Below are 26970 nucleotides of genomic sequence, written 5' to 3' on the forward strand. Positions count from 1 at the left end.
GCATGCTAGTGAGGAGGTTTGGCTATTAGTGACAAAGATTTTGCCTTTCTCTGCTGTCTCTACTATGTCATTGAACAAATACCTCTAGTTTCCTCAGGAGAGATGGTAGTAATGGATCCTTATCAATCCGTCCTCCTGCATAATGTGCTGTCTAGCACCCCTGACATGTGTGCCGTCTACGGTTTAAATTTTGATTGCATGCTGCACAAATGATTCTGTACTGACTGCTCCACAGCTAATTTTGTACTTGTGAAAATTAGGAAAATAGAGCAACAGGGTTTTCCTAGGCCGGTCAGTGCTCCAAGCAATGCGTTCTGCATATGAATTCTGTGAGAAAATACATTTTTGATAAAGATACTTTTTGTTTCACAGAAATTGGTTTTAGACATACCAAGTTTCCAGTGAAGTATTATTTGGAAGAAAATGGATATTCTGTCATATAGTCTTTGGAAATTACTTTGAAAACACTTGTGTGGTCTCAACAGTTAGCTCTTGAAATTCTCGTATAGAAGGCTAGCATTGCGATCATTATATATCATCACAGTTTATTGCCAAAAATCTGTAAGCATTAAGTGAGAGGGTAAAACTAATCTTTTAAATTATGATCCAGGCCTAAGAATATGCAGTTATTAATAGCTTTCACTATGGACTTCCCTTTAGGGTATACTAGAGCATGGAAATTTTCTTGAAAAATAAATGTCACTGTTGCTTAGTCTTGCTGAACTTCAAAATTATTTTACGCTCATTGAATTTATAACTTTGACTTTCATGAGGGTCCTCTGGGTTTACCTCTTATCATGGGAAGAAGACAAAAACTACTGCTACAGGCCGGCTGATTAAAGTCCTTGAGTGTGCAGCATAGATGCTAAGGATTTAAAGTCTCACTCAATTAGAAGGATGTCTAGTTGAAATGTGTTTTAAAATAGAACCTACACAGGCACTCAAATATTTAATATTCATGTGAAATATTCTAGACATTCATATTTGCGTATTTGAACTCTATATACCATGAAAATAAATGCTAATTTCCTATCTTATTCTTTCACTTGATGACCAATGAAATCACTTTGAGACTTTCTTCTTTTTGTAAAATTATATAATGTATGTGGTGTCTCTTTAATATTTATGTAGCTGACTATGATGCTAATAGCTGGTTGATTATAAAACCTCATTAGAAATGACTGTGAATTAAGCCTTGTAAACAGAAAACATATTATTCTTTTAACAATCTTAATGGGAGTGATGGAGTGGTTTTTTTTTGTTTTGTTTTGTTTTTTTAATTCTAACTCCAGAGGAGCTTTTCTGTCATCAGGAAGTTTGGTGTGTTAATTTATTGATAAGTATTGTCTGGATAGTGTCAAGCCATTCTAACTATAGTCTAACATAAAAACAGTCATGAGTAAATTGAGAGAGAAGGAGAAAGAGTAAGAGAGAAAGAAGGACAAAGACAAGAAGATGGAAGGAGAAGGCAAAAGGGAAGTGGGAAGAAATAAAAAGATAAAAAGGAGAAAAGGAAAAGATAGAGGGAACAATGAAAAAGAAAAGGTGAGGGAGAGAGAGAGGAGATGAAGAAAGACCTAAGAAAAGGATGATATTGAAAAGTCCAAAGGCCTGGAGAAGTCAGAGTCAGGCAGAGGGGAAGAATTCACTTTCTATAATGAAATGGATGCCTTTCCATTTGAATATGAAGGAAGAAGTATAGGATTCAGATTGTGTAAAAATGATAGCATAGGAAATGGAAGGCATTCCAGCCTTTTTGTTGTTTCTGGGATGGGAGAAGTAATATCTAAAATGAAAAGAGAATGAAGAGGGTTTGGAAGGCCAACTAGGAATGAGAAGGAAACCCAGAAGAACGCCAAGGCAATAGGAATACTAGACTGAAGGCAGAACACACGAGGAAGTGCCATCAGTACAGATCTGGCACTTTCCTACCTCCAGTGCTACTCCTGCTGTAAGCACAGAGAAGGGGGGTAACAGGGCTGACCAAAACCTGCAAGTTTGTCCTCTGGCATGACAGAAGGACTCTAGGAAAAGATGACTAGTGATAATTCTGGAGAGAGGCTGAGGTCAGAACCAGGGATGCCAGCAAAGAACACATTTTGTATCAGCAAGGGTGTGTCTGGTATTGGTGATGGAGTATCTTGTGAAGGTAGACTTCTTCAAGATACCGGAGGTGGAAGGAGGGGACAATAGAAAGTTAGAGGTGGTTCCTGTCCTGACACCGCATTAGAGTCAGCCTGGGGTCTGTGAAAGCTGCAGCTTCCTCTCGGCTCCATTCTCTGTGATTAGGGCTGAGCTGGTACCCGGTGCACCTTTGTTGATGGGCTATAGACAAGGTTGCAGATCTGTGCTTCAAACCTTTCATAAGAAAGCTCATTTTGTTTTGCTTCTGTAACATGGGGTACCCTTCATCTTAAAGAAGCCACTGGAAAAGCATCAGACTTAAAGAGAGAGGCAATATCAGCATTTTATATTTTGAAAAGTTCCTTTATCTCAGGAAGGTTGACAAATACTAAAGGAGAACGGTTTGGGGAACAAGATCAGTTGAAAATATTGGGCCATTTACGTAGCCCAGTGTGAGCAGGGACTGGCAAAGGATGTGTGCCTCAACAGAACTTTTTGTGATTTTTGACCTAGGAATGATGATGTATGATCAGAATGATTGAAGATGATTAATGATTTTCTACTTGGATTATTCCCTGGGTGTTGACAACCATGTCGCACATTGCCACAGAGACTGTACCTCAAGGCAGCCTTTCTTAGGCCAGTGCTTCCGTAGGTTAGAGTCTGGACCCTGCTCCCTGTTCTCTGCTTAAGGATTTCAGAGAGAAACAGAGCATGGCCCAGGGCTGAGCCTTCACCAGAGGCTCCTTCAGGGAAGCTCTTCTTCTGAGCTCCCCTGCAACTTTAGCAGAGTTCATCTTCATAAAGACTTATCATTTCTATTTGTGCAAAGGGACCAGTCCCCCTTTGGGAGTTTGCAGCCAAGGAGCCAGACTCAGGCAGGGTCCTCTCCACTGTGATTAACTCCATCAGTCAGGTGAACTGGCACTGGAATTATGTAGAGCACTCCCACTGTGGCCGCGGTAGCCACGTCATGAAAATGCGGTCCTGTTGCAGGCACAAGGAAGTGAATTCCGAAGAATGCAGATGCAAGTGCAGGCGTCTGGGGACCTTGTACTGAGTGCAGATCACATGGTGCTCAGAAAAGCTCGAGAAGATGGTCAGCTTCTGTGACAGACATGTGGAGGTTGCTGAGTAGCTCAGCAGCCCGTTAGAATTCAGCAACAGCAAGATCAGCAAAGGAGGGCACGTTTGGCGATGATAAGCTCAGCGAGCACTTAAGACAGGGGTCACCCACAGGTCAGAAGATGAGCGAAAAAGACTTCTGAGGCTCACTTTACCTGACTTCCTCCACGACTCTTCAGCTCAGCATAGCCTCCCAGGAGGCAGCAATCAGTGTTGTTCTACTTCCAATGGCACTGTGGTCTTCTCTCTAGCTCCCTTCTATCTTCAAGTTGCAACACTTGGAAGAGAGAATGGATGTCTTTATTGGAGAAACCTTGCAGGTAACAGGCAGATGTTTTTTCATTTGCATATGCTACCTATTCCCAATGGGGAATTGTGAGGATTTTAGGGTAGAGAAAACAAAGCTCACTGAGGGGGTGATTACATCGTTCACCTTGAACTGCTGCCATCCTTCCTACGCTGTTCAGAATTTTAATGAAGTAAACAGAATGACACAAACTGGATGCAGACATAACTATATCTGTCTCTTCAAACTTTGCTGTCTTTACAAATGGAAATGTGTTGACGACACCATAGCCACCCTGATGATAAATCCTAGATGTAATGGTGGAGAATTTGACTGTTTATCTGATACTTTCCTATTTTAATGAACGTTCCTTTTTACAGGTTATATTCAGGAAGAATGCATCATCCCCTGCCCGTTTGATTGCAAGCTAAGTGACTGGTCCAGCTGGGGTTCTTGCAGTTCATCCTGTGGGATTGGAGTGAGAATTCGATCTAAATGGTTAAAAGAAAAGCCTTATAGTGGAGGTCGACCATGTCCCAAACTGGATCTCAAGAATCAGGTAACGTGAACTAACGAACATACACAAAACTAAGGTCTACCTGAATTATTATTTCTGGTTGAAAATGGACTCATTCTCTTCCTCAGCCTCTTAAGAGGTTGATAGGGGAGCAAGGGCAGACAACTAAGATGGCGGAGTAAGCAGTGGACACTTCACCTGATCTTACGTAATGAGGAAACCGCCTTGGTACCCTTAGCAGCATTATTTATACAAATTACATCTAATTGATTTTAAATAGAAGCATAATTTGATATTTTAAAGTATGTGTATACTTAAATTGATTAAATTTAAGTAATAAACCAGAGAGAGTATCAGTTAATGTATGCTAATATATTCATAATCTGCTCTTTAGAAATCTGGAAGTGGCGTTCTCGTTTTCTCTAACCTGAGTCTTTATCCTAATCTTCATTGCTGTCAGTCTTGCCGGTTCTTCTACAATTCTCCAAATCTATTTTGGACTATTGTTCTCCATGTTTCCCCAGAAGTCACACTTATTTTTAGTGACATCCTGATGGATTCCTTTCCATATATCTGTCTAATAAAATTGTCCTACCCAGCAGCCAGAGCTGACGAGGGCATATTTCAGCTTGTCCCACCCAGTGCCTCAGCTTTAGCGTAAGAATCCTAGTAAAGAACCCAGAATTCATCCACGGCATGTAACTGGACGATGTAACTGGTTGTTAGATCAGAGCGGATGCTTCTAAAAATCAGCTTAATGGATGGCACATAAGTGAGCAACCTAAAGGGTCTCTATCACGAAGGGAGTAAAGTTTATCTCAGATGATTCTGAATATCATTTTACTGGGAAACTTTCCACAGACGAGCTCCACGAGTGTCTATTGCAAATTCTGTTGGTGTTACTCTCCTCCTAACCCCACTTTGATTTTGAGAACACAGAAGTCGCTAATGAGAGGTAGATAACATATAAGACCAACAGATTACTTACTAAAAGTTAACAATAAACCAAGAAATATTTAAGTTGTAAAACTGGGCAAGCTTAATCTTATTATTTTATCAACTGCAAAATAATAGCTATCACACCTTCTCGTACACAAAATGTAAGCTTTTTTCTGGAAAACAAAGCAAAGAATTGTGAGAACAACATTAAGATGGTGAGGAAACCTCATAGGTATAGAAAGAAGCCTCATTGATGGAGAGAAGAGTGAAGTAGTATTAATAAAATGGGAAGGAGCAACCACAGCAGAAATAAACCTTATGAACAAAGTAATAATGGAGGTTTACGGCCAGGGGTGACGTTCAGTGGCTGCTCTCCAGGAAGACACTTCCAACACCTCTGGGAAGTTTCCCAGGCTTTCAAAATAGAAACAACTGCCCAGCACTCACAGTGATGAGCATTTATATTTATCAGCACATCTTCAAAATAAGCGATTGAAAGCGGAGCCTTTTAGAAACTAGAGTTAGCCACTGATTTTAATATTCTGATTTTATAAACGGGAAAGTTGGTGGGTGAGGGCAAATGTACAGAACAGATTTATTAAATATGAAAATAAAAATTAGTTAAGATAGAAGTCTGCCTGTTATGACTCGAAGAAAATATGTTGTTTATAGTTACCTGAGATACAACACTTACAGCCTTGAAAGGCAGCATGGGCTAGAAATTAAATCCAAGTTTAAGAATAAGTTAGATGGGCCTGGCAAGTAAAAGTGAAGGCACAGGAGTATCTCTGCAGGCATGTTTCTAAGTTTTGAATTTAAAAAAAGGCAGCTGTAGCCAAAGTCATTTGGTTTTGTGATAATCAGAAATGAATCCTAACTTTAATGAGCAGAAATAGAATTTATTTTGAAATGCATTATTATATAAAATTTCAGGTACCTGGCCTCAGTTTCAAGTAAAAAGGTAACCCCAATCTATAATTCCTATAGTTTTAAACTTTATTTTTATTGCAAATTGTCGAATGATAGTTGTATATATTACTGGGATGAAATGATGTTATTTCTTATGAATATAAAGTGAAGTGATTAAATCCGCATACTAGACATCAGTCATTTCAACTGTTTTCTGCTAAGGACATCTGTAATTTGCTCTCAGTAATTTTGATCAGTGCAATATGCTTTTATGCACTGTACTAGCCCTGCTGTGACAGACTTTGGTTAAAGGACAGTGACCCCTCAGGTAGTCGGTGACCACCACCTTTTCCCACCTCCCACTCTCTTCATCACTCTGCTCTCCGTTTCTGAGTTTGTGTGCTTTAGATCCCAAACCTAAGAGGGAAATGCACAGTTGGTCTACATATTTGTTCTACATATGTTACTTTTTTGGTTTTTGAGAGCATAAGGTCTTGCTCTGCAGCCCAAGCTGCCCTGGAACTCACTATGTAATTCAGATTGGCCTTGAACTTGCTGCCGTTGCCCTCATTCATCCTTCCTGGCCACCACGAAGAGCCAGTGTTTGTTGTTCTGTGCCCAGCTTGTTCCACTCAGCACAGCCCTCTTGAGGTGTCTACCCGTTCACCACTGAGGACATTTCTGTCCTTTAAGGGCCGGACAGCATCGGCTTTGTATGTAGACCGCAGGCTCTTTCCTCACTGCCGTTTACTTAGACTGACTGTATAACTCAGCGACCACGAACAGTGTGCAGTGTAACAGCACGTTAACACACTGATTTCAACTTGTCATAATAAATACTAGATGTAGGATTGCAGAACCATGCTCTATTTTCAGTTTTATAAGAAACCTTCAAAATATTTTTATGACAATTTTCCTGTTTTACACACACAAAAAATATACAAGAGTTCTATTTTTTCTGCACATGCTTTGTATCGTAACATGTTAATCGATCAGGGTAAGTCATAAACCCTCCCCCTCTGTCATAAGTCCCTGAATAACAAGAGAAACTTCAACTGGGCAAAGAAAGGTATTTAAAAGAAATCCTCCTGGGACTAATTGCATCTCTAAAGTGAGACCTCTGATACTTATCAATTCATTTGTGGGAAGTTATCTGTGGCGACCTCATTATACATTTGCCTTTGCCTTTGCCTTTAGTGGCATCTTCTACATATATGTTTGCATGTGGTTGTGTGTGCATAGGTATGTGTGCCTATGTGTCTTTGTGTGCATGTGTGTGTGTGTTTTACTGCATTTAGAGCTTGTTTGGAGGAATTCATACTTTTCAATTAACCAAACAAAAATGTGGGCTGTCAAAGACTCTCATTCTTTAGAAAATAGTGCCGGCTTTTCTCTTTATGTCGGATGTAACCAAATTACAGTAGCAAGAGAGGCACAGTTCTTTTTTTCATCATCATGAATGTTATTATTTTTTTCATTTTAATTTTCTATACTAATTACAGTTTATTCACTTTTTATCCCAGCTGTAGTCCCCTCCCGCACTCCCTCCCTCTTCTCCTCCCATGCCCCACCGCCAAAAAAATCTGGGCCCAAGGGTCTTTTGTGAGACTGATACTCTGACCAAGGACCATGCATGGAGATAACCTAGGACCCCTGCTCAGATGTAGCCCATGGCAGCTCAGTGTCCAAGTGGATTCCCTAGTAATGGGAACAGGGACTGTCTCTGACATAAACTGATTGGCCTGCTCTTTGATCACCTCCCTGTGAGGGGGGAGCAGCCTTACCAGGTCATGGGGGAAGACAATGCAGCCAGTCCTGATGAGACCTGATAGTCTAGGGTCAGATGGAAGGGGAGGAGGACCTCCACTATCAAAGGCACAGTCCTTCAGTGCCTTGGCATGAAGAAAATGTACTGTATGTCACATTGAATCTAGTGTAGTTCATAAGAACATTGAACTTACTTGGGTGTATCCCTGGGTAAATGTTGGTGCAGTGACATATTGAGCCTCCCTCTCTGTCTCTTTTGTGGGTACGGGTATTTGTGGGTATTTAAGGTCAAGGGCTCTCTGCTTTGGAAAACATCCCAGCCTCAGTTGTCAGCTTACAGTCATCGGAGTCTAAATGAAGAGCAGCTTTCCCCACTGCTGAGAGGGTGACTCCATCAAAGTCAGCGAACACGTTACAGTGCTCTCTTAAGTGTAAATTGTTATTTATATTCTCAAAACCATGAGTCCTTCTAGAAGAAAGAAATAAGCTCCAAATTGTTTCCCAAGAGGTCTTTCAAGATGGCCCTGAAAATCTCTGACATTCAGATCCATTGAAGACTAGGCCCAATAATATAAATGGGAAGGTTGGCATTATGTACACACACCCATAAACTGTTCTGACTCCTTCAGTGAAATCAATATTTATAATCTCTCATAAAAGTCTCCCTTTTAAAGCAAAACCTATCAACCGGATGGCTCTTGCTCTGGAAGTGCCCCAGTAACAGCCATCCTTGAGAAGCTTCTGCTAAGTGTATTTGTGATGCTAAATAGCTTGCAATGCTGCTGTCCCCGAGCTCTTATCTGGGACCATAGAGGCCTTCTACACAGTTTATTGGATTATCAGGTCAGTTGGCTGATGCCCTTGACTCTGTGGTGCATAATAAAATAGACAATATATTTTAATTTTTACAGTCTAATGTGTTGATGGGTTTAAATGCACTTGCACTGTATATATTTTTTTCTTTTTTTCTTTTGAAATGATGCTATTAGCAGATTAAATATGGGGCCATAAAGCCCCACTGGACTTACATTTCCTTTTAAGAGCTCTTTACAGGATTGAAGTCAGGGGTGCTTTAGAAAAACCACATTTTGTTTATACATCAAAGGCATGTGTTCACAGTTTGAATACAATTTTTATAAGAGATTCATTGCCTATACATTTTCAAGATACACTCTGCTTAAACACATTTTGGAGGACTTTAATGTCTCTGACTTACTCAGAAGATATGAATTAAGTATGTGTGTTCTCCAGAAATTATTGCTATTTTAAAGGTGTCTCTCTTCCCCAGTGAAAGGTGACCTAAATTTGCAAATGAGAACAATGTATTTTACTTTTCAAACCAGGGCAATCATATATATATATTTTTTTGCTTTCTTTATAATGATATGTAAATATATTTTGCCATTAACACGTCTTCCTTACAAGACTTGAGGCTGAGCAGAGGGCTCTGTGCAAACTGGCTGGGGCTCGCTTTGTGTTGCTTCAGTGTATGAGCAGCCTGTTAACAAGCCCACTTTGGACAGCCACACTGTCATCCCCTTCATACTTTGGGCTTTTTGTTTGTTTGTTTTTCTTTGTTTTTGTTTTGTTTTGTTCTGATCCAGTAAAACGTGGCTATGCTTAAGGATTAACTTGGTTTAGCCAATTTGGGTATACTCAGGCAGTCCCTGATTTACAACAAGTCACTCCTATCTGCTCAGCTGGGGCTCAGCACTTTGCCAAGAACCCCAGACTGAAGTGGAGGAGGAAGCCTTTTTCCTCAGAGTTAGGGGAAGGTGGCCCAATTTGACCCCTGAGTACATATCCAACCGACCCTTCCCTGGGGAAGGGTAATTGGTGGCTGTAGCTTTAATAGGAACACACATGGTGGTGAGCAATGAAAGGCTGCAGAGGACTTTCCTCTTTAAGAGTGTTTGGAAGGACTCATCCATCGGGGTTGGAAAATCCTCCCACACTTCCTTTTCCTCTCATGTAGTAGTTGTACCAAAGCCCAGGCCCATGTCACTCCACCTGTGGACAGTGTGGGCTGTTGTAACCTTTGGGCTAACAGACCAATTCTGTACTTTGAGGGTATGCCATTGCTTTAACTGAGCTCACAGAAAAAGCTGATTTTCTCTACTCTTGCCTAGGTGCCATCTCTAAGAAATTTTGTTTTGCTTTGCAAGAGATCCCCTCCCCCAACACTTGTGGCCACCCGAACCCTATTCTTCATTATCCCGAAGCCACACCCCTCTGGCCTGTGAGCAGCTTTGAAGCTTCCTCATCATTCAGAGCCTCATGAAAAAACAGCATGCTTACACCTGTTGTGCACTCCTCCTGCATTTGATTATTGTTTCTGTTGCTGTCATTCCGCTCTGGTGAATCGCTATTCTGGGTGCTCTTGGATTCACCGCGTACTTCCCCAAAGCACTGTTCCTAAGTGCTTCCCTTATGATACCGTAAAATCGTAAAGTGGAGAAATCTTGTGAGGTTTGGTTTTGTAACTCCTTCATGTTCTTCCAAACCTCATATTATGTCTAACCCCTTAACCCTAAACCCCACTGAAGGATTAGATAACAACTTTGGTGTGAATGTTGCTTCAATTTTTAATTCAGTTTGAATTAAACTGTATAGCAAGCATCGTTTGCTCCACAGAAGGGACATTGTACTCAAGCTGGTGGGCTGTGGTGCTTTCTTAAATGGAAAAAAACTTAAAATAAAGTTCTAAGACATAGTCAAAAGTATATTTGAAGTGGTGTACTGATTCTCTGGTTCTGCAGTTGATATTATTTTCAAGAATTTTTTCCCCAAATTTATTTCTAGAAGGTAAATTTCTGATCCTGTACAGGTCCTTGCAGAACAGCATTAGTTCAGTGGTGACCTGGTTTTAGGAGTCAAGGTAAATTGTTTCTCTGAGAAGCCTGTCTCTGTCTTCCGAAAGCCAGAGTCAAATATTTCATAACTGCTAGTGATTGTGAGCAAAAAGAGAACACCAAGTTTGAGGAATTGCCATAGCAATTGTGTCCCAGGACTCTTCCCTTCATGCTGTGACTCAGTTCACTAGAGAGGATCCAGGACTGGGAATTGGCTGAAAATGTTTCCTGTGTGCTGATTGTTTAGGTCAGGAAGGTTTATGAATGCTGCTTCCCTGGAGATATTTGTTCACCAAAGGCAGAACTGGTGGTAAACGAGGCCCTAAAAAGAGCAGCTAGATTGCTGACTTAGCTTTTTCTGCCTTACTCAAGCAAGGAGTCACTTGCTTCCCTAGGTCCACACTCAGAGCAACCCATCAAAAACAGTTCCACCTTACAGAAGCGGAATGTAAGGAGCAGGAGCAGGAGCACCCGCTGCCCTGTCAGACAGTGAGGAGTTTAAAATGTTAATACGCGGTCACATTTGGACTCAAATGGAAACTCAGTCTCACTTTCACGCTTTCTCAGATAGGGAGCTAATAGGCCACATCTGAATTTGTTGTTATTAAATATAAAACGAAAGTATTCATTTCCTTTCTCATTGCTTGACAAACACTGAAGCGTTTGTTTGTTTACGTCTTCATGGGTGTGTGCAGGCATGTGTACACATGCACATCGACACACATTCTACAACATACATTTAGAGGACAAACAGCAGCTAAGGGAGTCATTGCTTTCATTCTGCCACGTGTGACCCTGGAATTGAACTCAGGTCTTCAGGTTTGTCAGTGGCACCTTTAATTAAGAAGCTGACTCATAATAAATGTGTGATAACTGTTAGTATGACCGTTCCCTCTGACCTCCTCTCAGCCTCTCAGAGTCGATGTGTGCGGGCTGTACTTCCTTGTACATGCAGCTACAGGGACATTCGTAGTCAAATGTGTAGGTGAGAAGAACCTGCTCAGCTGGTCACTGAAAACCTCCTTCTGTGGGAGGTCATTTCATGTCCCTGCAAAACACACTTGGTACTATACTGTTTTCTTAGTGGAAGAAAGGCACACAACCTTAATGCAGTAAAAACTAATTTTGTGAACTTGCAAGTTTATGGTTCAGTTTAAATGTTTTGGAGAATTCATAGAAGATAAAGAGACAGAAACATAACTCTGTGAATTTTTAAGGAGCATACTTTGTCACTCAGTCACTAGCCAGGGGTAGAAATAACCCATAGACAAATCAAAATGTCACCATAGTCCTTCACAACTTTCTCTCACTGCCAAAGATGGCTGGTGTTCAGGCCATCTAAAACACCTGGCTCTGTACGGAAGCTGCATTGTGTCTCCTTTACCTTCTTTTCACTAACATTGTGTCTGAGAGAGTCATCCTTGCCATTCTTTTCCTTACATCAGTATATAGACTTACTTACTTCATGTAATATTCACTGTTGTATTATACAGCATATTTTAGCATTTTCTTATTAATAGACAGTTGGCTTGTTTGCAATTTAGGATTATTACACATACCACTGCCATGGCCATTCCTGTATGGATCTTTTGATACACAGATATCTACAGAGTAATAGGCTTCCTCACTGTAGAATATCATGTATTCAGCTTCAGGGATAGCACACATTTCAGGCTCTAAGCTATTATAGGGCTTCCTATGTGTGGAGTGCCTATATCTACATATTGACTTTAAATAGACCCCTGTCTGCTACCATGCATAGAGATGTGACTGTCCTGTGGGTATAGCAACTGTTCATCTCCTTATCCCTCCCACCACCTCAAGACAATGACTGCTGTGGACCAGATCTCTCCACAGACAGAGGAGCAGCACGAGCATTCTCCCTATGCTCAGTCAGCCCTTCTTCCTCCAAACAGCTGCCCCTTCTCTCTCTCTCTAATCTCCTTCTCTGTCCTGCATTCTGCTATGGACAAAGCAGCTTCATGAACTTCTGCACCATAAATCTGGTTATATCTAACTATATCTTGGAGGATTTTTTTCTTTATATGAAATGCCAACATTGTAGGATATGTTTTCTCAGTCTTCTTATGATTTGACCCCAACTCTGTTTACCAGTGTGAGGTCGACTTCTCAAATACCAAGACCATTATGCCAGGAGAGTTTCTGTGAAGTAGACCACTGTCTTCTCTCTTCCCTGTCAGCCTTCAGCTAGGCTTTCACAGAAAGTGTGAGCATTTCACATTCCCAGGCTAATCAGACAAATCAACCAAATGATTCAAATACAGTATCTTACAGAGATTCTCTTTCCATTTACTTTGCCACAACCAGACATTGTTTAATGACATTATGTGTTTGGGTCTACTCTATTGTCCTTTCTGTAGAAAATATCCACCAAATTTATTACCATTGCATTACAATTCTGTTCCATTGTCATTTAAATGTAGATTGTTTAAGACAGAATGGAGCTGTTGCCTTATTATCACAAAAGAAATTTCTTTTGCTTAGTTGACAAGGAAGTGATGTGGTGTTTATTATTAATGCTGAAAACAGGTACAACATTCATTATAATGTGTATTTCCAAAGGATTTCCTCAAACACTTTCCAAAGCCCATCTTCTACTCTGAAACGGAACAATCGTGTCGTTCTGAGACAGAAGGCGAATTAACTTGAGCAACATTGGGAATCGGTGTGGACTGACCTGGCTCTCTGATACGTCTGGAGAGGAGCAAGGGCAATGGCGGCGTGAACCAGAGTGGATGAAGCTTTTGGTGGAAAATTATAAACAGCTCTCATGGACATCTCGTTGCTCAGATATATACTCATATATTATACAATAAGTAATAATTATTTTATTATATAATAATCATATGTGATACAATGTGTTGTATATTCTATATCTGAGCAACAATATATGCTGTTGTGCTTAGAAATGTTACTGAGATTCAACTTCTTCCTGTTTCCCGTTTGCCTGTCTCGTTCATACAACTGCAACACACTGGCCTTCTGTATCTCTCCCTATAATTTTCTTTCCTTACCATATTATGTCTTCATCATCACCAGCACCACCACCCCATCACCATCATCACCACCATTAATTAAAGCTGGCAGTCACATTCTCTTAGGCCAGATTCTTCCAGAAGCAGTGCCAGAGACAATATTCCTGAACAAGAATTTTATTTCTCAGATGCTTAGGACACAGCATTAAGAACAGGAACAGAGAATTATGGCAGAGAAGGGAAGAAGCCAGTAAGCGGTATGTGAGTGAGCCAGGAGCCATGCTGCCTCCAACCCTGCAGGCACCGCGTGGAGGCTAAACTGCGCGTGCCCGGGACTCAGCACACCTGAAGGGCCTGAGAGGTCGCACATTTTATGATTACCTACTTGAGGGAAAGTCAACACCCTCCAGGCTGAGCGTAAGCAGCCTCCCTCTGGCCGGGACAAAGCCCTGAAGCACAAGAATGCGGGTGTGGGCTGTTGGAATGTGGGCAGAGCGCAGTGAAGTTTTCTGGTCAGATTATCACTAAGTGACACGAGCAGGAGCGCTGAGGTGAGCCAGCTCATTTCTAATTTGGGAATCATGATCTGTCTGCATCATGTCAAAGCACAAGTGTGCCTCTTCTCCACCAAGAAGGTGCTTCACTGTGAGTGATTTGGAGTAGAGCAGTGTCAGGTACTGGCTGCTTAGCCACATGCAGTCATGCTAATGCTCACTCCTTAGGTAATGCTAAATCTGGGAAAGGAAAAGAGTAAATCTGGGTGCAGAGACCAAGTTATATCCAGTTTTTAGAGGCATGGAGGGCATTAAAAGTGCTTGGAGCAACATGCTATAAATCCTCCTTTTCACTCACGGGCTCGACCAGATATTAAATCTTTTCTATCTTTGCTACGAAGTATAGTTTTGTTTACTTAAAAATAGGCATAAGTGTGAGGTGGGGTTGCTTGTGAGCCACTCAGTATCCAGATAAACAATAAATAGCTCAAATGCCCAAACCTGAAAATATCAATTGCTGATCTCTCCATCATGGCTTCACATGAGGTTTTCTTCAGTGTGCATCCTACCCCACCCCCAGACCAATTAAGTAAGAATTTCTGGTGATTGGATCCAACTGTCGATATTTGTTTAACCTCCAGTGAGTCTAATATGCAGTCAGGGCTAAGAATTGCTGTGTGCAGCAAAGCCATCATCTTGTAAATGAGGTATCCAGGGCTCACAGAAGTGGCTTGACATCTAATTACCGAACAGAATGGGGGTCCTGACTTCCAGCCTACTGGTCTTCCCTTCTTGAGCATCTCTCCCATCCAAATGAATGCACCTGCAATAAGAAACACCACATTCACTGCTTTCTCAGAGGCAAGGAGCACACTGACTTCATCCCGAAGCACTTAGGCCTGACCCTCATTCTGTTTGCACCATCAACATTGAGTGGCTTGTACCATAAACAAGAATCTTTTGGGGGAAGAGTTTTACCGAACTGAACGGTGCTTCCTAACAGCTGTCTGATGTCCACATGGGAAAGAGGCACACTCATCTATGTAGATAAGTAAATATGTCATGTCTGATGGCCTCGTGGTGTTGGTTACAAAATAGAGATAGAAAATTAAATAATGTTTTTATTGAAATACACGCATTAGGAAAAATAACTAAATAGAGGTCAGCAGGTTTCCCTTTGAATCTTTGACAGATACTGCACATATGTGCTCATACTATGTAATGAGAGATGTTAGAAACAGACAGGTGAAGTGCAGGTGAAGAAAATAATGGAAGTGTGTCCTGTATGCATCTAGCCAGCTCCAACACGTACCTGAGAAACTTGTCTTCCAAAGAGAAAGTGTTTAGTGAGGTTACAGTTTTGAAGGTTCCTGTCTGCGGTTGGTTGTGTCTTATTTTTTAAGCTTTGGTGAGGGATTATGTGATTTGAACAAGTGTTAGGGCAAAACCACACACATCACGGGAGGGGAATGAAGAAGAGAGAGAGGAAGTAATACACCCCGCCCCACAAGCCCCTCGAAGAGCACACTACCCTTACTCCCTTAGCCCTGTCTTCCACTAGGTCCGTTTATTTAGGCTTACGATGCTTCCCAGCAGTGCCAAGATAGGGACCACATGACTTTTGCGGGATGTTTACAGTAACAGACTACATTAAGGGGAATGGGAAGTTTTAGTGCTAGTAATTTTCAGATGTAGGCTAGTAGTTTTCAAAAAGAGAATGCAAACAAATAAAAGGTTTGGAAGGAAAACTGCAGTACATTTGTGCAATTATTGACACATTATTTTATTTAGTGACTAGCCACAGGAGCAGAAGGCACATTGAGAAACAGCCCAGACGTCTTCCATACACTTTTGATTTTCCTCTCTTTTGGATGCTGTAGGCATATTTTAAAAATCTATTTTATTTGGGTTCTTATAGCTCTACCTATCTTCCAACCCTTAATCCACCCTAATCCCTTCCAACCCCCCCCCAACACAAGGTAGGAGAGAAAGAAAGTTAAAGGGGAAAGGGGCTTAGACCCCTATGGGCTACTTCCTGTTGGCTAGAGACATAGGTCCTTGGGGCAAGTTTGGTCTTCCTCTAGTCAGGCTATCTCAGCTTCTCCTCCTCCCCTTGCTCAGGACCACTTGATAAGTGACAACAGCAGGGTCAGCAGCATCCTCCTTCTTCTTCGGTTCACCCAGTCCCTCTCTGGGCTCCGGCATTTATTCCTTCTCCAGAGTCCCTAGACTTAAACTATCAACAGTTGCTAAGGATCCCTCTCCTGTTAGTGCACAAGATGATCATGTTTAATGTCTGTGGGTAAGCTGAAGCAGACCCATATCCCACACCTGGGATTAAAACAAAAACAGATTTACAGAGCATAACTGGGTTTTTTAAGAAACTCAAACTCTCACTACAGGATGCCTAATCTATGAATAGGATTCATTAAATTAACACTTGGAACATATTCAGATGGAAAATTAAGTGATTTTTTTCTTTTTTCTTTTTTCCCACAATTTATTCATTATATATCCCCATTGCAGCCCCCTCCCTCAACTCCCCCAGTCCCACCCTCCCTCTTCCCCTCATCCCCTTCCTCTAGTTCACTGAAAGGGGGAGTTCTCCACTATTGCCATCTGCCCATAGCTTGTTAAGTCTCATCAGGACTGCCTGGATCCTCTGAAATGTCAATATTAAAAAAATAGATAAAACTTTTTTCTGTTGCCATGTTTCCTTGCCCAGGGTTCTTCCATGACACGTTTTAGCAATGATGAGGAAAAGGGCCTGATGCCATTTAGCATTCTACTTAGGGTAAATAACCTCCCTCCTATAATAAATAAAAGACACCCAAACCAGATAAGCAGTGTAACATGTGCCACATTTCCTCTCCTATTTCCCTGCTCTCAATGAAAAAGAAACCCAGTGAAAACTGTGCATCTAAGTAGATTTATGCGCTTAGCTCTTGATGTACAATTCTTTTCTTTTTTCTAATTTCTTAAATTATTATTTGTTACAATTTGTTCACTTTGTATCATAGCTGTAGCCTCCTTCCTCATCTCTTTCTTGTCCCGCCCTCCCTTCCTCTTCTCCCCTATACCCCTCCCATAGTCCACTGATAGGGGAGGTCCTCCTCCCTTTCTAGCTGACCTTGGCCTATCAGGTCTCATCAGGACTGTCTGGATCCTCTTTCTCTGTGGCCTGCTAAGGCCCCCTTGACAGGAGGTGATCAAAGAGCGGGCATCAGAGTAGCATAAAAGAAGTGATGGGGTGATAAGCCTTGCAAACTAGAACACTGACTGAGTTTACACTGACCTGGATCTTTCTAGACTCTTTATCTTCAGGGACATAAAACTCCATTGACTATAGACATTACAGTCTAAGGGCTCCCTGTCTAGGAAACCAAATAACACAGGTTACTGAGTAAAATGTTGAGCAAATCCAGTGGAAATAGGGATAGCAGAACTAAGGCTAAGCAGAAGAAACGTGGTGGTGTAGGAGTGAAATATGAGCATCTTGAACTCAATAGACAAGACTCTTCCCATGAATTACTACTTGTCATTTGGAACAGCACATTATTCAGAAATCCTGAAATCTGTTCTGGCTTATTACTTAATTAAATGCACGTTAAGAGCATTTTCAATCTATATATAATTTATATCATTTCTGAGTCACGAATTTCCCATAAGTATATTGGCTCTAATCATCAAAAAGGTATTGCTATGCCTAAGTGCAGTCACTAAGCATTTTTTCTTCTCTCCAGCAGATGTTACACTAGAAACCATCACAGTTGGGAAAATTGATATGCAAAAGTATAAAAGTTGGCATGGAAAGATTAATTTTCTGTACTTAATGTCCTTGATTCTTGGAACTTCACTCTTCCTTCACCGTGAGGCCCATGGCTTCACTGTCTGTGTGGCTGTGGGCAGAGGGCAACTCTCTGCTCTGTTTTGTTTTAGGATGAACCACAGTGGGCCCATTGTTGCTCTAAGAGTGTGTAGGAGACACCCTGGTGATGAGATATTGGCTCTATCCTCTGATGACTACTCTGCAGAAGCGCAGAACAGTCTTAACAACCTGTAAAACTTACCACCATTAGAGTGAACAGGGGACTAAAAGATATATATATAGCAGATGTTTCAATGACTAAAGTTGAAAGAAAACATACAATTAATTTACATTTTAGTACTAAGAACAAATTTTAATTTATTCTGATTAACTACTTTATAGCCCATCCAGAAGAACATCTGAAGGAGCTATGGAAAGGCTATAAAAGAGTTATAACCAAGAAATGTCATTTAATTGGCACAGAAACAAGAGAGATTTTTTAATGCCCACATCTCTCAAAAAAGTTCAAGTTTCACTTGCCTGGAACCTATGATTGAATTACAAATCTGGAATCAATATGAGAAGCAGATTAACTCACTTAATTACAGGTTGTGCCAAGGTTTAATCCCTCTGCAGACCAGGTAAATTGCTCTAATGTATGCTGAATACTTCCCACTTAACTGCAGTCAGGCTGATGAGGAAAACAGGAACAGATTTCTTGACAAGAATTATTGTAAAGGCTACTGCCTCTAAGTGAAAACTGATGGCTCTGGTACAACATTTTCCTATGGGTGTGACATGCTTGTAGTTCTGAGTGGTGCTGAGAAAAAAATAGCTGTGACACAATGCTAGCAAGGTGCGATCCATAGCTGTTGTAACTGTCATTGTCCTATTGTCACAATGTCCCTGACAGGGCTTGAGAAGGTCTTGGTGACGCTGGGTATGACAAATATTCTACAGGATAAGATGCTACCTCTCCAGGGACAGAGCTGAGATATGGAGTGGGTTATCATTCAGTGTTTACTCTTTTGATGTTAATTTTTTAATTTGTTATCAAACTTTCTAGATTGGGAATTCTTACATTAAAAGATTAAATTCCTAAGTCCTTAAAATATCAGAATATCTGGTAAACTCGAGTTAAATCTGAAAATGCCTCTCTTCAAATACAGGATAACAATACAGTGACTATCTTTCTTCACTTTTAGCACTCCCATGTCCCCTAAGGTTTGTTTAAGTCTCTTTTTCTGTGTGTGTGTGTGTGTGAGCACAGGTTATGGCGGAGGTTTCTGATATCAGAGGAAGGATTTCCATTCTGGAACTGGAGTTAACAGGCATTTTTCAGGATGCTTGACTTGTTAAGTGATGCTAGCATCTGAATGCAAGTCCTCATGATTGTGCAGAAATCACTCTTTAAACGTAGTCTCCCAAACCACTATAGTTTGCTCTTAAGTTTGTTATTTTATTTATTTGTATCACATGTCAGGATCTGTAGGTGTTCAGGTTCCAGGTGCTTGGTTTACTCATTGCTCTCCTGGCCATATGAAATGCTATGTGTAACGGTTCTTAGTAGCTGCTCATGCACAGTAATTTTCTGTATTCATGTCAGTGTGAGAGGTGTGGAACTCTTAGGCCATGCATTAACATCCAGGCTGGCCTTTATTCTGTGTTACATGGGGAGATGAGGCAAATAGAAAATGACAGTTCATATTTCTATAATTAATTTATAAACCAAGTTAAAAGCAGTCATCTAAAATGCATGATTTTCTTTTTGCTTTGATCCATCTTTGTTACAACCCTCAGTGCTAATTTCAGATTTGGGACTGACAAAATTCTGGAGCAGGATGTGGTACCATGAGAGGCAGTCTAAAATCTGAGTCTTATATTCTGCCGGTCAGCCTTTATCTCCTAGTCACCCTAGTCTATTTGTGCAAATTTTATCTACAACAAGTATCAGACACGCCTACATCTAAGTCCTATCTGGACTCATATGAGTAGGAAGAGTTCCTACCTCCCCCCCCCACCCCGCAGCTAGGGGAATTTATGGGAAAAGACTCCCACAAGCTGGATATTACAGCCCATCCATTCGGCAGCTACTTCTTGGGTCCAGGGTTCAGAGCAGTGATCTCTAGGAGTCGGAGGACATGGCTTTCCCGTGATGCCGTGGGTTCTCTGTGGAGAGGTACAGAAGAAGATGTCTACACAAGGCAGCCGGCTGGGAGCACCTTAGGTGGCTTGTCTTACTGTCGCCTGTGGTGTCATTCAAATCAAACAGTTGCTTTTGAAATTTAAGTTTCTGTTCAATTCCGTAATAGGGAAGACAGAAAAGCGATGTGGGATAGAAATGGAGAGGGCTTTTCATTTTACTGTTTTGGGTCACGTGCTTAGAAGCTGCCAGTGCTCAGGTTCTAAGGCACAGGCTGGTCAGCCTCTCCCCCCCCCCCCCGCCCCCCCCGCACACACTTAGGATGCTGTATTTATGGTACTTAGTGTCTGTTCATGCATGGTAATTGCTCATCTTTATTCCAGAGTATGAAACATGTAGAACACTTATTAAATTATTCCAGTTGAAATAAGAAAAAAAAATTAGAAAAAGTTCATCTAAAAGCCTTTTAGTAAAGGACACTTACAACACTGGATCTCTGGACAGAAGAGAGGGCGCAGCAGTTAAGATAACTTGCTGCTTCAGCAGAGGGCTGAAGTTCAGATCTCAATGTCCATGGTGTCAGGCAGCTCACAAGTGCCTGTATCTTTAGCTCCAGGTAGCCTGAGACTTTCTTCTGTCCTCCGTTGGTATCCACGCACGTGTGCGCGCACACACACAGACACACAGACACACAAACACACACACACACACGAAAAATCTTTAAAAACAATGATTCTCAAACTTTCTAGTTTCAGAACCTTTTATACTTCAATCCAAGATCCATTCAAAAACTTTTGTTTATGTGGCCTGCATCTCTCCGCGTTTGCTATGGCCAAAATTTAAAGAGGAATTGAAAAAAAAAAAAACATTGTTAGCTCATCTAAAATAATTAAAACTACCCTACAACCTGCTGTACTATAGCAATGAAATTTCCACAAACATAGTATAGCTTTTATTATGTGATGTTTTTACATTTCAGCACATTTCTTTAACTATGGAAGATAACTAAATTCTTGTTTGTACTTATGAATGCAGCATTTTAGAATAGGTTGTTTTTTTTTTTTTTTTTATCAGATAAGATTTTATTTTTTATTTTTTTTTTTCAATGCAGTTTATTCAGGAACATTGAACAATCCTCGGACCCCGGGGAAAGCCAGCCCACAGCTTAAATAGCCTCTGGGTAGCCAACCCAGGCGTGCCACGGGGGCAATGCAGATAGGTCCACATACATGGAAGCAAGCCAGATCCTTGGCCTTAGCCAAATGTGGAGTTGTTCGTGACAGAGAGCACTCACCGTCGGGAAGGTGGAAGGCGGAAACCAGCTCCATCTTTAAGGCATAGCATTCCGCAGCTCTCTACAGTTCCCCCTTTTTGTTTTAGACGCATCAGGCAAGAGTAGTGGTCTGATCTCTGATATTAGAAATAAATTGGGACTTTGTACAGATGTTCATTTAGGTGTCATCCACCCAAAGAGCATCAGACCGTCCGATACCTTTTTCTCAGAGGCGGGACCTGGGGCATCAACCCGCATGCAATCAGACATGCTCTTCTCTGGGTCCAAAGCGGCTGACCCTGAGTGCAGTGCTTAGCCTCGCATCCTGAGCGTATCATTTTAGCTTTTTATGGTATCCAACCATGCTTGGGGAGAATGTCCTGGGTTGTTTTAATGAAATATTTGAAGAAGCTGTCTGTGTGAGTTTGTGTGTGTGTAGAACATATATTATATCTATATTATAGATTGGAGAGAATATATATAACGGAGAGAGTATATATATGGGTAGAAAATTAGAGATATATTTTCGTAGCCATTTAAGATACTATTAGTAAGTCTTATGTTAGAGCAAACCTTGGCAAATAATAGTTTTCTACTCTGATCAATGGTAATGTTAAACCTGAAGTCACTTTTCATTCTTCAGAGTTGTAAAATCTGCTAGGCTATTGGGTAAATCAGTAATCCATTCATTATTTTCTTAATATCATAGATTGGTCTTATAGAAAATATTTAACCATTAATATAAATAAAAGATCCATGTATTTAACACATATAATTAAACACCCATGTTCTTTAATACCATCAATGAACTTCGAAAAATCTAAGGTTGGGGGTAGGGGGAATTGCTCTGTGCTTATTTCAGAGTCAGCTGTATAGATATCATAAAGATACATAATTGAGTTTTCAGTGGCAAAAGCTACAATGGCTGTGCAGTTTGGTGCCATTTTTTATTAATTTTAGGTACCTGCAGTTTGTCCTTAAGCACTTCTTTTATATTAAGATGCATTTATTTTATTTAAACAGCTCTTCGTGCTTTTACATGCTTACTAATGCTATGGGTCTACACAAAAAGAAGAAATAGTATTTTAAAACTATATTAAAATAGTATTTTAAAAATGAAATTGTGGTAGTCACCCATAGGTGTCTACAGACCACACTTAGAAAATAAGTGTCTTTAGCAGAAGAGTGAATACAAATTCCCCGTTAGTAGAGGGCACTGGTGGAGAGAGAGGAAGAACCGTGCTGTTTCTCAGGTCCCCTCAAACACAGGGAACCCGTTCTTAGCCCTTTCTGGGAGCTGCTGAAGGGTGAGAGCAGCAGGAGGGAACAGAATCATTCTGTTGAAGGTGCAGTCACTGGTAGACTTCCCAGTGGCCCCGTGGGTGAGCCCACATCCATACACACATGAGCAGTACAATTTGACCTCATGAGTTAACAGAACCAAACAAAGAGGGTACCAATGAAGTTGGGATGATGTCAGTGATGGGACTTTGAGGGGTGGATGCGGGAGGTTTCATTGTATACATGTATGCAGTCATCAACAATAAAGAAAACTTAGCATGAACATACAAGAAATTTTGGTCCATAATTTTCTGTGGTGTGGTTGAATCTTTGGTTTTAAAATTATGGTGAGATGGACTTCATAAAGTCTTTGAGAATGTCACTCTAGTTTCTATTCTACAGATTAGTTTGAGGAGTACTGGCATAAGGTCTTTGAAGGTCTGGTAGAATTCTGTACTTAATCCATCTGCTCTCTAATTTTATTCATTTGAACCATCCCTATATTTCTCTTTTGTTAACTTGGCTAAAGGTCTGCCAATCTTAATTTTCTCAAAAGACCAACTCTGCTTTTTGTGTGTATTGTTTATTTTTCATTTTAGCTTTGCATTTGTTTCTTCACATTTACTCTTTTTGTTACTTTTTCTTGTTTTTCTAAAGACTTCAAGTGTATCATGAAGTTACTAGTATGATTTTTCTTGCCAGAATTTTATTATTTCAGTATTTAGTCTGATTGACTTTCCTCATATTGTCTCCATTGTGTCCTACAGACTTGGTATGTAGGATTTTCATTTTCATTCAATTCTAGATAACTTTACATTTCATTATTTTTAATATAATTATTTTATTTATTACAATTTATTCACTTTGTTTCCCAGCTGTAGCCCCCACCCTCATCTACTCCCAATCCTGCCCTCCCTCCCTCACCGCCTCCCACGCCCATCTCCCAGTCCACTGATAGGGGAGGTCCTCCTCCCCTTCCACCTGACCCTCGCTTATCAGCTTATCAGATCTCATCAGGACTGTCTGCATTGTCTTCTCTGTGGCCTGGTAAGGCTGCCCTCCACCTCAGGGGGAGGTGATCAAAGAGCCAGCCACTGAGTTCATGTCAGAGAAGCCCCTGTTCCCCTTCCTAGGGAGCCCATTTGGAGACTGGGCTGCCATGGGCTACATCTGTGCAGGGGTTCTAGATTATCTCCATGAATGGTCCTTAGTTGGAGTATCAGTCTCAGAAAAGACCCCTGGGCCCAGATTTCATTTTTTGAGTTCTCTTCTGACCTAATTATTATTTAATATTTATTCTATTTTATTTAATATTTATTATTTATTTATTCTTTATATTATTGTATTTGATATTTATTTAATAGTGTGTGATTTTTCTACTTGCAGAAGTTTGTGTTTTTCTGCCACTTTATTGTTGGCATCAAGTTTTAACACATCCAGGATATAATTTCAAGTTTCCTATATTTGTTAAAACTTGCTTTGTGTCCTACAATGTAGTCAATTTTGGAAAAACACTCCATGAGCACCTGAGAAAAAAAGCATATTCTTTAGTGTTTAAATAGAATGATCTGTAGAAGTCTATTAGGTCAATTATGATATTATTTAACTCCAGAGCTTCTCTCTTTAGTTTTTATCTGGATCCCACAGTTTGGTAAGAGCAGGTTCCTGAAGTCACCTACTGTTACTGTGTTAGAATCAATATGTGATTTTTAGATCTAATAGTGTTTCTTTTGTGAAATTGGGTGACGCTGTGCTTGATTATAGAGATCTAGAAATGCAGTATCCTCCTGATGAATTTTGTTTTTCTTTAATGAGTATGTAATTTCCTTCTTATCTCTTCTGACTAGTTTTGTTTTTGAAGTCTGTTGTGTCCAATATTAAAATAACTGCTTGTTTCTTAGATTTATTTGCTGGGTGAATGCCCTTTTTTCTATGCTTTTATTCTAAAGTGGTGTCTGTCCTTGGTGGTGAGGTGTGTTTCTCAGAGACAGCAGAAAGATGGTTCCTGTTTTCTGATCCAGTCTATTAGTTTGTGTCTTTTTATTGGAGAATTGAGACTGTGCCTATTGAAAGGTCGTGTTGAAAATATTCATTGTTTATTTTGTTGTTTTGGTAGTTTTGTCTTTTGGTTAACTGTTCTTGGATTTGTTATTTTTGGTGTCTTCTTGGTTGTAATTAATCTTCCCTCCACATTGAAATATTCCTTCTAGTATCCTCTGTAGTACTGGCCTGCTGGTCATAAAGGAGTTAAAATAAGCTTACCAAATCCTTTTAGCCAACTAGACTTTAAATTCCTCCTGCCCCTCCTCTCTCTATCTCTCTTTTGTCCTCTCTCTCTTACACACACACACACACATACACACACACACACTTTCTTTTTTTGAAAAGATTTATCCTAACTCATGACCAAGATCATGCATGCTGAAGTTTAAGTTAGATGCTTCCTACATAATTTATATTTCCTGTTTGTGAACACTGCTCATAGTTACTCCTCCTACTATTTTTTCCTAATTATATCATTTTTCTCCTTTCCCCTTCAATTATTTTCTCTGTGTTCTTGTTCACTTTTAAGTCATTAGACTTGGCAATGCACATTTATTTAAATTTTCACTGTTGAAATCTGAATCCCTGTGTCTACGTTATTTTTTTTTCTTTTTCTTTACTCATAGTACTCTCTGTCCCTTTCTCTCAATATAGAAATTTTCCATAAGCTGAACTATATCAGGAAAAGTGAGGTACCTATTTCACCCACACTCACACACACACACACACACACACACACACATACAAATCCTTTATTTTTTCACTAGCTTTGTATTACTTTAATCCAGGGCATTACATTATACAGAAACTGACAGATTTTTAGAGAGTAAACATTTCTTCCATATTTAAATTCACTTTTATGAGTAGATTTCACTATTGTGGTTTTAGGGCTATAGTTACATAGACATAGTCTTACAGTCTTAAAGTTTTTGTCATACAGATATTATTTGAGTCCTCAGCTAGCTTAAACTCTCAGAATTCCAATAACTTTATCACCAATGGTGACAATAGCATTTATATCATCAGAAAAGGCAGCAGATAAGATCATACCCAAAAGTCTCTTGCATATTAATAATCTTTTATAAATAAATGATAGATTGCAAAAGGTTAGTAAATTATATATTACTTACATACTATTTTATATATACTCTACTGTGGATTTATTCACAATTCTATCCAATCAGGAGTTTCTCTGGAATTTCAGTTTGTTTTCTTGGGAATCCAGGAAAAAATAAACCTTCTCAGAAGGAGTGGTGCTCTCTATGTTTGGGGGTTAAGGCCTGTGCTCCCCTGCATATTTCCGGAAGCAGTCACCCTGGTGATTTTATTACTATATACTTAGATCCATACTCAGTGCTAAGTCTTTGGGTTTGTCACTTTTGACATATTTTTATAATGCCTTTTAAATATCTGGAAAAGAAACACAACATGTGTTAGAACACCATGATCAATTTTGCAAAAATCATACACATATACTCAAAGCATAACTCTATCAGAATTTTAAGTTGTTATTAAAATTATTTTAATTTTTGCTATTATTTCAATATTTGCACATTTATATTGTGAAGTTGTGGAGAACATATTTTCATTTACAGTATATCATGCCACTTTGTAGTTTAACCTAACACATTTATCAAGGTACCCATGTAGTTCTCATCAAATCCTGCAATTCAATTTTAAAAATGAGCTGAACATATTAGATTATTTTATTAAATCTACATGTAGTGTTCTGCAGTTTGAGCAATTACATTGAAGTCCTGTCTTTATTGAGAAAAGATGAGAATTTTCACTTTTGATTAAGCTAAATTGCATGTTTCAAGAACCTCCCAATTAATTATAATTCAAATAGAGATTTTTATTAGTGTTCTGAAGAGGCTAAATTTAAGTACATTAATAATTAACCAGATTAAAAGTTTAGCCATGGGAAGGGCCAAGGAAAGTCTCTGGTTGGTTTTTGGAAAAAAGAAAAACTTTTAAATGCTTTAAGAATCAAGCCAGAATTTTAAAGTTATCAAAATGGTTACATGCTGAGTTTTGAAGGCTTGCGACTTCATCAAAATTTATGCTGAATCTTGATACCCACCACATCAGTTTCAGGAAGTGGAGTGCCTTAGAAAGTGGGTGCTCATGAATAGGTTAGTACCTCACAGAGGGATAGAAGTTCAAGGAAAAGTTCCCCTTCTACCCCTCTATCACATGTGAAGACACACATCATGACTTGAAGCAGGCTTGAAGATGTCATATAGAAAACAGCTATCTTTACCGGGGCCAGGCCATCTGGCACTTCGGTTTCGGACTTGTCAGTCTTCAGAATGTTTCCTAAATCATCCAGTCTTGAGTGTGTTTTTATAGAATTACAAACAGGCATGTGCATACAACTTTTAGTTAACTGTCAGGACACTGAGTTTTACTT

General features: G+C 40.0%; 1 protein-coding gene across 3 annotated transcripts in view; it reads left to right on the forward strand.

Annotated features, from left to right (window-relative positions):
- The window catches only part of Thsd7b (thrombospondin type 1 domain containing 7B), an 844758-nt gene that overhangs the window by 645419 nt on the left and 172369 nt on the right, over positions 1-26970 (forward strand). For all 3 annotated transcript variants that reach the window (XM_060372003.1, XM_060372004.1, XM_060372005.1), the window contains exon 15: positions 3916-4094. In XM_060372003.1, coding sequence (XP_060227986.1) covers positions 3916-4094 — 179 coding nt within the window. The remainder of the gene's footprint in view (positions 1-3915; positions 4095-26970) is intronic.

The sequence above is a fragment of the Meriones unguiculatus genome, chromosome 18, assembly GCF_030254825.1.
Source record: "Meriones unguiculatus strain TT.TT164.6M chromosome 18, Bangor_MerUng_6.1, whole genome shotgun sequence".
NCBI lineage: Eukaryota > Metazoa > Chordata > Mammalia > Rodentia > Muridae > Meriones > Meriones unguiculatus.